Below are 13639 nucleotides of genomic sequence, written 5' to 3'. Positions count from 1 at the left end.
GAACCATGTTCTGTAAATTGTCCTAAAGTCCCACAAGTAACCCAAGCTCTCAGCAAGCGAACCATGTTCTGCAACTTGTCCTAAAGTCCCACAAGTAACCCAGGCTCTCAGCAAGCGAACCATGTTCTGTAACTTGTCCTAAAGTCCCACAAGTAACCCAGGCTCTCAGCAAGCGAACCATGTTCTGTAAATTGTCCCTAAAGTCCCACAAGTAACCCAGGCTCTCAGCAAGCGAACCATGTTCTGTAACTTGTCCTAAAGTCCCACAAGTAACCCAGGCTCTCAGCAAGCGAACCATGTTCTGTAAATTGTCCTAAAGTCCCACAAGTAACCCAAGCTCTCAGCAAGCGAACAATGTTCTGTAACTTGTCCTAAAGTCCCACAAGTAACCCAGGCTCTCAGCAAGCGAACCATGTTCTGTAACTTGTCCTAAAGTCCCACAAGTAACCCAGGCTCTCAGCAAGCGAACCATGTTCTGTAACTTGTCCTAAAGTCCCACAAGTAACCCAGGCTCTCAGCAAGCGAACCATGTTCTGTAAATTGTCCTAAAGTCCCACAAGTAACCCAGGCTCTCAGCAAGCGAACCATGTTCTGTAACTTGTCCTAAAGTCCCACAAGTAACCCAGGCTCTCAACAAGCGAACAATGTTCTGTAACTTGTCCTAAAGTCCCAAAAGAAACCCAGGCTCTCAGTAAGCGAACCATGTTCTGTAACTCGTCCTAAAGCTCTACTAAGTTCCCTACTCGAGCACTAAGTTCCCTAAAGCGCTCTACTCGTTACCCTTATTTGGGGATTTTAGGAGGTTTTAAAGCATATTCAGTTTTTCAGAACGCCCACAAGGCTAAGTAAGCCTCAGCAATTCTGCCAATTGTTTAAAACTTTTGATTGGATAAATAGGAGTGGCTTGATTAATTATGATTATTTATCCAATTTTAGATATGACCATACGTAATTACTAATTATAGACTAAACACAGATTTAATTAAGATACTTGTTTAATCATAATATGTATAATTAACTTATCATTACATCAATTATGTGGCAGGTGCTGAAATTTCAAGGCAGTCTTGAATAATAGTTCTATCTTTGCCGTTTTGTAGGTATTCATGTTAAATCTTCATGGGCCACAATAGGTCATACGAATATACCCAGAAATTCCAACTTTCTACATAAAAAAGGCAAAAAACTTAGATCTTCCTCATGTTAAAATGAAAAAGAGTTGAAAAAAGCTGACCATGCTCAGTCTTAAATTATAATCAAAAAAACACTAGGCGCCGCCCTGCTGTCAGAATTTCGGTTGTTCTCAAAAAGTGTCGACTTAAGTTTTAACAGAGGATCATTTTAAAGTTGTTGGGTGCTAAGCAAAAACTCGAAAGAACTAACACGTTTGGTAACACCTTAATGTTGCAGACACGCTACTATAAAATATAAGGTTTTTAAGAAGAAAATGCGGTCGGTTTATCCTTAAGTTTTAGTGTGCGAGTTAAACACTAAAGTTTTTTTGTGTTACATCGTGAAGAAGCTGACAACCACAGGGACATACAACTTGGTGGTTTGTGCAGACACGCATGACCACAAACCTGGTCACGCGTGACCACAAACCTGGTCACGCGTGACCGCAAACCTGGTGGTCGCACTTATAAGTGTGCTGCTGAGTCCCACTATAAAACCTGTGTCGCAGTATTTCACGTTCGGGTCCAAGCGGTGGCGCTGAACCTTGAGCATGAGTCAAGTACTGTCTACAATACTGGTTACAGCATTAGCTACAGTACTGGCTACATGATTAGTTACAGCACTGACTACAGTACTAGCTACAATGCTGTCTACAATTCAGTCTACAGCAATGTTTCCAGTACTGTCCAGTGTTTACCACCCTGTCCTACCATGTAAAATGCTGGCCACTTTCTTGTTCAATGTTGCCATGGTTACTGTTGTCAGGTCTGTATGTCACTTTCATGTCTGCTTTTCTGTCTACCATGATGTCTAATATAAAGTGTAGAGGGTAACTATAGCAACCTGACCGTCAAGTTATTCGCACAACCAGCTCCATGAGGCAGATCTATCAGTATTCAGCTGATCACTTGATCGACATTGAATCCCTCTCTCTCCCTCTATATACTCTGTCTTATGTGATAGTGTCATAGTGAGATCCTGAGTTTGTTACATAACTAGTAGCATGTAAAGTAGTATTAGCCTCATTGTTTCCACGGTTATTAGCTCGGCTGAATCTTACATTTAATGAATAGAAACGGGAGGATATTTTAGCTTAAATGCACTCTGGAATTGGCATACGGCCGATTATTCTTGCTTCTTACCCAGACTTTCTGTGCTTTTGATTCAATAAAGATTCTAGTTGATTCGTACCAGTCGCAATTTGTAGTTTCCGTCTATCTTTAAATCTCACGGATCAAAAATACTTTCTTCATTATTCTGCAATTATATTTGACCGAATCATATTATGCCAATACTCCTCGTTACCATCCATTGCTTGCGCTAAACAATTTAAATCCATATTTCCCTGCCATAATCAACGATTAATTAACCTAAAATACTATAAATTATAGTATTTTGGGCTGAATAAATAATCGAGTATGTTTTTGTATGTTCCATAATTCTTCCCACAGAATGATTATGATTTGTTAATAATTGTATTCTCTGCATTGTTACGACCAGGAAATTTACCGTCTGTTGACATGACGTAAAAATTTCCCAGGCAACAATAAGTACACTTGTTTTAACTTATTAAATACAAATTAACATGTACTTTCGGTTTTCTTTATACGGTGATATAATAGAGCTAATTAAAAACTCGGAAGGGCTCCTGAGCCGCTTTGAAGCCAAACAATATCGGAATACCTTATTTATTTATGACAACAAGTAAAGCAGACTGAGGAACCAGTGAACTTCGGCAAAAGCCTTCAAAGAAGTCCACAATAAATGTAAGAGATTTGTGGTGTTAATATCGCTATTATCGGGGCATGTTTATTTCTTTAGATTTATGTAAAAGATGTTATAAAATCCTGCCAGCTAGCTTTACTCCCGTCAATTTGGGCAGAAACTAATTAAAACTATTATGATATTTTTCTGGTTTCTCAATATCTCCTGATTTTAAAGAAAAAAAGCTCAGATACCAAAACTATTTCTAACATATTATTGTACTAGTATATCCTCCTTAGTGCTTATCCATCCAAACAATAAATTCCCTGTAATTGACATTATTTGATTAAACAGTACGTTGTCACAGACACATACAGTATGTCCGCAGCAGGGACAATGTCTTTTTTCAGTGCTACTCTTAATTCGTTTTTCTGACTTGTGTACCGTCGACACACAGCCAAAAAGTATCGGTACCGAATTTCTATCTAATAAGCAAATTTTATAGCTATATTTGTAGCGACGTTTCTTACACGTATGTTTTGTAGTTCTTTAGTGGCATTACTATGGCTACATTTAACAGCCATACCTAAACAGCCTTCTATTTTTACAAGACCAACAAGTATTGGTAACAAATTTCCAGCCATATTTCATACTTCATAGGGATTTTATAGGTATTTGGTATTTGGTAGACTCTGCAGCTATTCAATAGCTTTACTATGGCTACGTTTTACATAGCTACACAGTACCGGTTTCTAACTAAACGTGACCTCCAACTTACTGCTCTTTTAAATGTAGACTTCATAGCTCTGTAATATAGCTTTACTATTGCTACATTTTCTCTTTCGTTTACCACAAACTTCCATCGTTTATCTGACCTTTTTTCCTAAAATACAGCTCTCACTGAACTTCCAATGTCGTTTAGCCTGGACCACGGCACTTACCAACTTACGCTGAAATCACAATCCCATTTGCCAGTTGAATTGCACTGCAAAGAGACTTAGTAATTCTGTAATTCCGCTCTCTCTCTCTACCTCCGATTGGTGTGTAGGTACCCGAGTCTTTCCAGTAAAGGGGTTCAATGGTCATTAGAGCCTGGCAAATCCACATCCCTAACAACATAATTTGGACGGGTAGCTCGAATTTGCTTGTACATATATATAATATATACTTGGAGCAGTATGGAGAGGAAGTAGGTATTGTATAGCTGTAAGTGTTCATGGTCTTGTAATTATAGCCGGGGTCTACAGATCACGGTGAACACGCTGTAAGTTAGGGCTGATTGTCCTCTTTGTGTGTTTTTTGGGGACTCGAGAGCCCTCTCCTCTCCTCTCTTCTCCTCCGTTGTATAGAGCTACAGTTGTGACCAGGTTGTGTGAGCCGCTATGAATTTATGCACCGATATAGCTAATGATTATTCAGCAAACCACTTTCCACAGGACACCTTTCAGCGATATACTCTTTAACCCTTACTCACAATTATAGGGTGTCCTCGGCAGAGGATGATATATTGTCGAGATGGCTGCCAATTTTACCATTATTTCTGCCACAACTATTGACCATGATCGAGACCGGACTACATTAATAGGGCCACGTGGGACACCGGAGAACAGTTACTCCAACCACATCCCACTAGATGGACCACCACCAAGCGGCGAGGTTATCGTTATTAATGTCGCTGGAAAACGATTCGAGGTATTGATCCGCAATTTGTTGCTTTTTGCTTGCTTTTTAATCTTGAATCGTCATTTTTAATTATTTTCACGAACGAAAAAAAATCAGTTTTAAATTGTGAGCGTTTCGCAATGTCTGTTGTATTAACTGAAGATGCCACATTACTGAATATTTTCTTGTTTCAGACGTACAGGGAGACACTAGACCAGTTCCCAAACACCATGATGGGTAACAAGGCACTGTTCGCTCGGTACTGGAACAGCAAGAAGGAAGAGTACTTTCTAGACCGCAACCAAATGTCCTTTCCGGCCATCTTGTATTACTATCAAAGCGGAGGTGTGATCTACGTGCCCAACTCAGTGCCCAGAGAGATTCACCTGGAGGAGCTAGACTTCTACAAGATACAATGGCGAGCTCCGGCCGCACCTTCGTTAACCCTCGCTAAAATAGCAGAGGATTTAAACATGGAGGATCAGTCGAGATTTCAACAAATAAGGTGGAGGGTTTGGGAGTTTTTGGAAAGCCCCGACTCCAGTATTTATTCGAGGATATGGGCGCTGTTGGATGTGCTCATAATCTTGGTCTCGATATTGACAGTGATCCTTGAAAGCATGCCAGAACTGAAAGGACCTGAAAATCTGAAGGCGTTTTCGGTCGTAGACACTATTTGCGTGGCCTTCTTCACCTTCGACTTTCTCATAAGACTCTTTATATGCCCCAGCTTTTGTGATTTTCTCAAGACACCATTGAACATTTTAGATTTCTTAGCGATCATGCCTTTCTATCTTGAGTTGGCTGTCGGACGGCTGATTCAGGGCAGTGCCATGACCGCATTCAAAGTATTGAGGATATTCCGTATAATGCGGGTGATGAAACTTATTCGGCACAGCAAACGGCTCATTCTCATGGGAAGAGTAAGTTTGCGGAGTATAAAATGACGTGGGCAGGGTATTGATTGGGTTATTGTTTATTAGCTGCATAGAATGCGGGTACACTGTACATGATAACACATGGTAATAGTTAAAAGATTATTTACACAATTAAACCAGTATATTCTATAAGTCTGATCCTATGGGAGTTGTTGCTATCCCCACATACTAAATTTCCAAATATCAGGTGATACAGGATTGTCTTAGTGAACTGACCTTACTGCTGATAATATGGCTGATGGGGGTCCTAACCTTCGGGACTGTCATGTACTACATCGAGGGCGAGAAGAATAATGGCTTCGACTCTATCCTCCACGCCTGCTGGTGAGTGATAGTTTTCATAAACACTGCTAACTATTCCGATACAGTGTTCTTTTAGTTTTGTAGAACGGCGAACAAGCTGCCAGCCTTGTTGTTAAATTTCGAACGCGATCTTGAATTATGTGACATGATCCTACTATCATCCTCTCAGGTGGGCAGTGGTGTCCATATCAACAGTCGGGTACGGAGACATGTATCCCTCCACCGCCCTGGGTAAAATAGTCGGCTCCTGTCTCCTCTTCATCTCTATGGTGTACCTGGCTCTCCCAATGACTGTTATCGTCAGTAAGTTTAACAAAGCTTTCGAAAAGTTCAAAGAAGACGAAGTGGTTTCAGATCAACAGAAGGAATATACTCGATCCATCATCCACGGGAAGTACAATAACATCAACAATGGGACGGATCCAGAGGAAGCTAAAGCGATAGAAACTTAAATAAAAAGAACTGGCGCACTATGCAGCTGACTGAAAAAAACTTGCGAGGGCAAGAGTTTGTCTCTCGAATTTGGGTTCCAAGATTTATAGAACGAACTTTATTCAGCCTTCCAGATAACATTAACCAAATACCCTCTCTCAGTAGCTTTTATACATGTGGTTAAGATTTATGTAATTTATTTCCTAGATAGGTATATATGGCTGTGCTCTGTTGGATTTATAAGTTGGGCTCGACAATTAAGGAATAGCTTCTTTGCTCAATTTAATTAGCGGAAGATTGGAGCGGAGGAAAATAGCTCACAGTTAACGTAGGTTTCTAAATCTATAATGTACTAATAGGGACAGTTCAAAAAGAAAGGACCTTAACTTTAAGTTCTGGACACCAGATAAATAATTAAGAATAACTGTGGACTTATAGCTTGGAACTTTGAAAGGGTTTAGAAATTGTAAAATTAACAGCACATATTGTGTAGAAGCTATCTTGCATTTTGAGATGCTCGTGATTTTTGCTTCGACTGAATTGAATTGTTGAATCGTTTTATACCACGACGCTGCCAAACGCGCAGAATTTGGAGACTTTCAGATCTACAGGAAATGTTATGATGATTACGGTGTCTTGGGCTATTGAAAGATGATTTGCCCTCATCAATTCCCAAGATATAACGCATTTGGCGGGAGATTTTACCTATGTATTGATACAAGCAATTTATTTTTTACTGATTATTAAAAAGTTGTATCATTTGTAAACTCCTTACTATTTTAAATGTACTGAAAGTATTGTATTGCCAATATCGTTGGAGGTCCACTGAACGTGCTGGCACCTACTCAACCTAAAACTTTGAGTAGTCAAGAAAGCATATACTTTTATCATTGGTAGTGTAAATCTGTAATGTGGTAAGCCAGTTACAGCGGGGACATACAAAAAGGATGTTACATACAGAATGGAAAGTTATTGTGAGTGAAGGTCTAGTGTTTTTAACGAGGAGAAATGGTCGCGTTTCATCTATAGAGTGCGTGTGATTCGTGGGGACACTTGAAGTCACTTGCAGTCACTTGTAGTCACTTGTAATCACTTGTAGTCAAACAAGACCAGGACAATCACTTCTTATTCATTATTATTATAAATATACGCTCCTTGGAGGAATATGATTATGAGCGCAATTTTAGTGAACATGGTGTATGGTGAAGTGTACTGACAAAGTAATGAGATGTAACTGTAAAAAAGCGTTAAGGCGTGGACGAATTTAATTTCAAGCAATAATCGCTAACGGAGAAACTGCGGATTTTTAAAATTTTGGTCATATTTGAACAGATATATTGTCATTGAACCGTCGTTGGGCCCATAGCGTCGCGCACCACGACGTTGTGTCCCGGTACCTGGCCTCGTGCTGTAAAGTTTGTTCGCCAGAACCCCTTACCCGATTACCGTGTGTCGCGGAATCATGGGCTCCAGCCCAAGACATCTAGTTCGATCTCAAGTTACAATAAGACTCAGTGATTTCATGCCCTATGCACTGTGGGCTGAGACCTCAGAGCACAATATTTGGCCCCAGTTACGTTGAAGTCCGTTTTAGAAATCGATTAAATGTTCGGATGAATCTGGTTCCGGCAGAATGTTCGGCTAAACCATCAGTTCCCACTGACATCTTCCTATGAATAGAATTATTAAAAGGAATCTGTCTCATATTTCCTGGAGTAATGTTCAGCAAACGCTCGGACACTCAAAGACCGTTTTATTTAATATACTAAACTCCGTTTTTCTTTGACGATCTTCTTGATTTTCCGTCTTAAACTAAGCTTGCCGGGTTGCCGGACAATCTAGATAGCATTCCAGGATGCACTTAGTGACGCACTCAAGTCAATATAGTTAGCCTGTCAGTAATTTGGGTAGTCCGAGCGGATACCACTGCCGGCCAGGCTACCGTTATTGTTTATTTGGTCATGTTTGAAATTGACGTAACTGACCAAATAACTGACTATGCATCCGTGTTGTACGACTACGTAGAGGGCATATTAGTATTTACATATCGGTATACCGATATATACGCTATTGTGAAGCCAAACGTAATGATATAGGCTAATATATGGATGGTTGGACAAGTACAACTTGGCTTTTTTCGATGAAATTTGACGTCATGCCGATGTTCATATATGGTTTGATTTCAAATTCAATACAAAAACGTATGAAATTAATTACTGTTTTAAAATCTTGTATCATATTTCTTAGCCAATAAAATTTTGAGATTAATTACTAGTAACACGAAAGTATAAAAACTGATCAATTAAAGTGACTGGTACTGTGTAATTAAGTGAATTGCCCGGGTTTGCCTACACATCAGCTGTCACTGAAAAGTGTTTTTCACTATACCAATATACCACTACTATACTGTATAGTGTATACAGAATAATATAGTGCTGCCAATAAATATTGCGACCACCTTTTCCTGTTACTAGTACTACTTACTTTCAAAATGCTTTTGGAACCATGAAATTGAAATCCAGAGCGGGCCGGGTTGTCCGCACATCCAATATTCACAAGCCATACAGTTCGACACACACCCTAGATCGACACCTTCACTTTTAGTTCGCTCAATATTACTCTCGGTCTGAAGTCCAGCTTCCGGCGTTCCGCACGGTAGTTCGACACCAGGTTTTCCTTAATATCTAAGTCTAACACTAACAGTGACTACAGACTAGGGTAACTACTCTAGTGATCGAATGGCTCGCAATTCGCGTTGGAAACCCATCACTGGTTATAAATATAAATGAGGAACAATTTTCAAGTTCTTACATGATCCGGCCTGAGGCAACATTTAACTTTAAGTGCGGAAAAATTTGCAAAAAGTGCGATCCCGCGACCCGCACTTGCCTGACATTGCTTAATGTATGCACTGTGCGGCTAGTGTGCGAAATGTATGACAAACGTGCAGGGACTTTTCTTCAAGTTCAATTGGATAGGTTTCTTTTTGTTGGGAGCTGCTCAAAAAATATTACATGAGATTGGTTAAACTTAAAGAATTTTCACTATATGAACGAATAACCATGATAAAGGCCTGTGCGAATTAAATTGCAAAACGTATACGTATTTATCTCTGTGAGTGAATTTATGATCTTTCTGAAGGGGATGAGCATTATTTTTACTAGCAGGAACCCGTATAACCCTAAAAGGGTGTCAAGACTCAAGAGACTAAAATAATTAATACCTATTTAATTTGCGTTTTTGACACCACTTGGTGGTCCAAATTTTGGGCTCTAAAACTTCTATTTCTTGGCCAATTTTTTATTTTTTCATGCTGATTTGAAGGCCATTAAAGCATTTGGTCCAGTCAAAAAAGTTTCAGTTGTATATCTTTTACGGTTTTTGCGAAAAGTCGCGTTAAAGTTGATGCCGTGGTGTCATTAAAATGGTACGGATCCATATACCTTATCGGACCTTATTTGGACGGACATTACTTGAACGGACATAATTATGAACGGACATTAATATGAACGCTTATAGAAGGCAATCAAAACCATCAAAAATCCGAATTTTTTTCATCTTTTTTTTGACGTTTTTTTAATTTTAGCAAATGATTTTTAAATCCGTTTTCATACAGTAAGCAAGAAAAGCAGTCTTTAATCAGTAAAAATGTTAAAATATGTGTACATATGATCATTATCTAATAGTAATATCACATAATATCATCTTCATAAAATAGGTTTTCGTGCAGGGAGATATCCCGGTTTGTCTTCTACTTTATCGAGATGGGTGGTATGGTAGAAGGTATCGTAGCTGACATGTAAGCCACCGAAGGTCACCTATACCGAGTGGGGGGCTAGAGATAAAGTTTAAGCTGTACCTTAGGCATTCAAGTATCCCTCTAGTAGAGCAGTTGGGATCATTTCGTTGCCCGGTACAACTACAACTACGAGTTGGACAGACAACCAGTTGTAAAAGAAAAGGTGGAGGTAGAAGAAGCCGAAGATCAACTTCAAGATAGTGATCATGCAATAATGTAATATTTACAATTCAGATTGTTAAAATTTTATATAAAAAAAATTGAACGGACTTTAACTTGGACGGACATTTATTGAACGGACTTTATTTGAACGGACATTAAGGTGAACGCTAGGGCCTCCAGCGTTCAAGTAATGTCCGTCCAAATAAGGTCCGATCCGATAAGGTATATCATCTCGCTTTATATATAGAAAGATTCGCGGCGTGGCCCATTAGTGTTGGCACACAAGTGGTGGTATGTACAAAATTCCGCCTTAGTACTAGTAAGCCTATAGACCTTAGTTGTTGATGGTATTGGTCATGATACGATGAGGGTAAGTCTCGACTGACTCCACACAAAGACGTAAAACATGTAAACATGTAAACATGTAAACAATAAAGAGTTTACCGGTACAAAACTTTGAAGGAGAGCCATGTTTTGAGCTAGAATATGAAACAATTGCACTGCCACACGCGATATCTTTATATAAATATGATGAGGGCGTTAGTAAACTGACCATAGCTATACTAAAACCATATCATTTATAATTTAGTACTAAACTTTGTTTTTTCACGTTTTGAGAGTTGAATACGATTGGTTTTTTTTTCGTTCTAATCCTATTCATGGTAGCTCTGGAGCTGGCGATGGGTTCCAGAAGCATTCCATATCCAGTATTACGGTATATACAAGCCGGACAACCCAGGCGGTAATTGTTCAGAACGACGTTGGTATAAACACTTGCACAGGTTTTTATGTTTTTGTGTTATTAGTATTACAAAAATGGCTCTGAATTCCAGAGCGCGCCGTGTTGTCCACACGTTCGAATGTGCGGACAATCCCAAAACTCCAATCTAAGGCCACATCAGGAACTATGTCTGATGCTGACAGATTTTGGCGTTATTATGTTATTCCATCACAAAAGAAAGTCCCGGTCTCACCAGAAGAAGTGGCTAAACTACGAGTTACGACCGTCCATTGACCTCCATCAAATTGGATCCATGCAACTGTGTAGGATCTATGTACTTGAATTGTAGGTATAATTTATATGCTTGTCAAATGTATTTTGTGATTTTTTATCAATATCATGTACTGTCTATCTACAATTAATAAATCATATGTATAATATGATTCCGATTGTTCAAATTAAGGCGACTGAATTAGTGGACGACCAATTATTTAAATATCAACGGGATGAGATCCCGTCCATCCCGTCCATCCCGTGCATCTTCACTTGTATTCTCACAGTGTTGTTTCGTACACACCAATCTTTATGGAACGAATAGCACAATCACCGAATCACTTAAATGAACGCTAAACCGGCAATCCGAATATTATCCGTTCCATTCGGAAACCCTAATCTACAGTTCCGCAGTATAAGCGTACGGCAGTTCGACAGAGGGGAATGATCCCCTCCCCCTCAGGGGATTGTTTAAGTTCCGTCCGTGACAAACTTCAGTAGTTCAGCACGAGTTCAGCACGATTGTGACTACAGTACTAACCCGCTCCGCTTTGGAATTTCATCTTATTGTTTTAACTTTATTAACAGTTTGAAAGTAACACGAAAGTATGAAAACCGATCAACAATTAAATTGACAAGCATTATAGTACTAGTAGATCCGGCATAACCTCGACTGAGAAAAGTTAAAATAAACAACAGGAACATCTCACAACTTGTTTGATTATTTCTAATTTGTTTCCGATTAAGTCACTATTAGGATTTTAAGTGTATAAATTAATTTCGTGTGGACCTGAAAATCAACCTCCCAAAATATTGATGCAAGCTTGCTGGCCCCTAAAATTTAAATAAGACTAGCGAATCCATATTCACAGGCATAAAGCAGCACCTTGCCTTGGAAAACATGTAGACAAATAGAAAAAATTGGATTGCGGTTTTCCGATTCGTCCTACAGGGTACTTCAAAGTATTGATGGAGAGACTAACCTAATTTCAAGAACTTTCTGCCGGATTCTTGTCGCTTTAGCCTGGGCACCAAATTGCCGGTCTGAAAATTCGTCGACAAACATTTTGACAGTTTTATGATAAACTTTACCTATGACATTTACCATCGAGAGAGGAAGAACGCGATTCTACTTTTCCTATGTCCATTAGTTTCGTTTTCGGGTTGATGAGTTTGATAGCACCTTTCATTTTACTTCATTATAAAAAGAAGTTATATACCTTGTTATGGATATAAAGATAACCCTTCGAATGACTTGTTTAAATCGTAATTTTTATAATCACGTTACCAAGGTTAATTACGGTACCTTATTTAAGTAACAAGTTGGTTGATTACTGAGGGTACATATTGTGTAAGGTGTTATGAATGGGTCCCAATCCCTACTCCCATCGACCTTCACTTCCTGTATTATAATGGCTTCTTTATGTATCTTTCCTTATGTTATTATAATAACTACAGTGTAGTTACTGACTACTAGCATAATAAGTCGTAACTTACAGTAAGTGTTTTCATTGTTAGTATTCAATATTTAAATACCTTTTGTGGAAAGATTAGTTTGAATAAACTTAAATTGAACAAATTGTAATAATACATATTCTCTTGCATTAATATTATATTCTTCTACGTCAAATCGTATTTTGGGATTAGTCTCGCCATGATTTCCGTAACACGATTCAGAGCATGCATGCTTATTCTGTAAGCGTACCCATTCGACGATATATATTATAGATGTTGGTGCGCTAATTGTCTAAAAGTTGTTTACTAACATCTTCCTAAACTACGTTAAACCAAAGAATGTGGAAGAAAGATAGAAACAGAAGTTTAGGCTTTTAGGTAGCTAAAAATGCGATTTTGATATAACTGAAATTGTTAAGAGAAATAGAGAGGGAGAGGTAAAGGGTTTGAATATTTAGAAATTCTGGGTGGGATCAAGCTATTATGTGGCCGGAATCCCGGTTGATCGTATCTGAACGTTGAGTATAAGGTACTTTACGGTTAACTGTTTTGGAGTATTTTCAAGGTATTGAATGACTAATTTAGGCAAAGGTATTTAGTGTTAAAAATTATTTACGTTGGAATTAAAGGTATGTCTTGATTCCAAAAATCGATATGAAGTAAATTACGTAACTTTACTCGTTTTCCGTTAAAATTCCAACGGAAAGGATTTCCGGAATGTACAATGAATCTCACAGTAAAAACACAACATGACAAATACTGTCTCCAGACACTAGTCCCCCTGCAACAGACGCAACTATGGAGGAGGCCGTTTCCGTACAAAACGAAACAAGCATAACAGACTTGTAACTCAGGTGAGCTAATGGAAAAGGTTAAACTGAAGCCGGTTTTTTGGAAATAAGTTATGACTCCACGATTTATGTAATTGAGTTACACTCGATTTTACAACATCAAATCATCACACAATGCCGGAACAGAGGAATATTTGATTAGGACGTCTCGAATAGCCCCTTGTTG

General features: G+C 38.8%; 2 protein-coding genes across 2 annotated transcripts in view; one reads left to right on the top strand and one right to left on the bottom strand.

Annotated features, from left to right (window-relative positions):
- Positions 1-13639, bottom strand: part of LOC134812232 (uncharacterized) — a 112522-nt gene that overhangs the window by 85957 nt on the left and 12926 nt on the right. The window lies entirely within an intron of this gene.
- Positions 4350-6956, top strand: LOC134812230 (potassium voltage-gated channel subfamily A member 1-like). Its single transcript, XM_063819495.1, has 4 exons — positions 4350-4569; positions 4734-5462; positions 5665-5801; positions 5950-6956. Exons 1-4 carry the CDS (start codon positions 4393-4395, stop codon positions 6230-6232), a joined length of 1326 nt encoding a protein of 441 aa, XP_063675565.1. The 5' UTR covers positions 4350-4392; the 3' UTR covers positions 6233-6956.

Source organism: Bolinopsis microptera, chromosome 3 (genome assembly GCF_026151205.1).
Source record: "Bolinopsis microptera isolate Bmic1 chromosome 3, MBARI_Bmic_1.0, whole genome shotgun sequence".
NCBI classification, from domain to species: Eukaryota; Metazoa; Ctenophora; class Tentaculata; order Lobata; family Bolinopsidae; genus Bolinopsis; species Bolinopsis microptera.
This window is presented reverse-complemented; position numbering and strand designations above follow the sequence as displayed.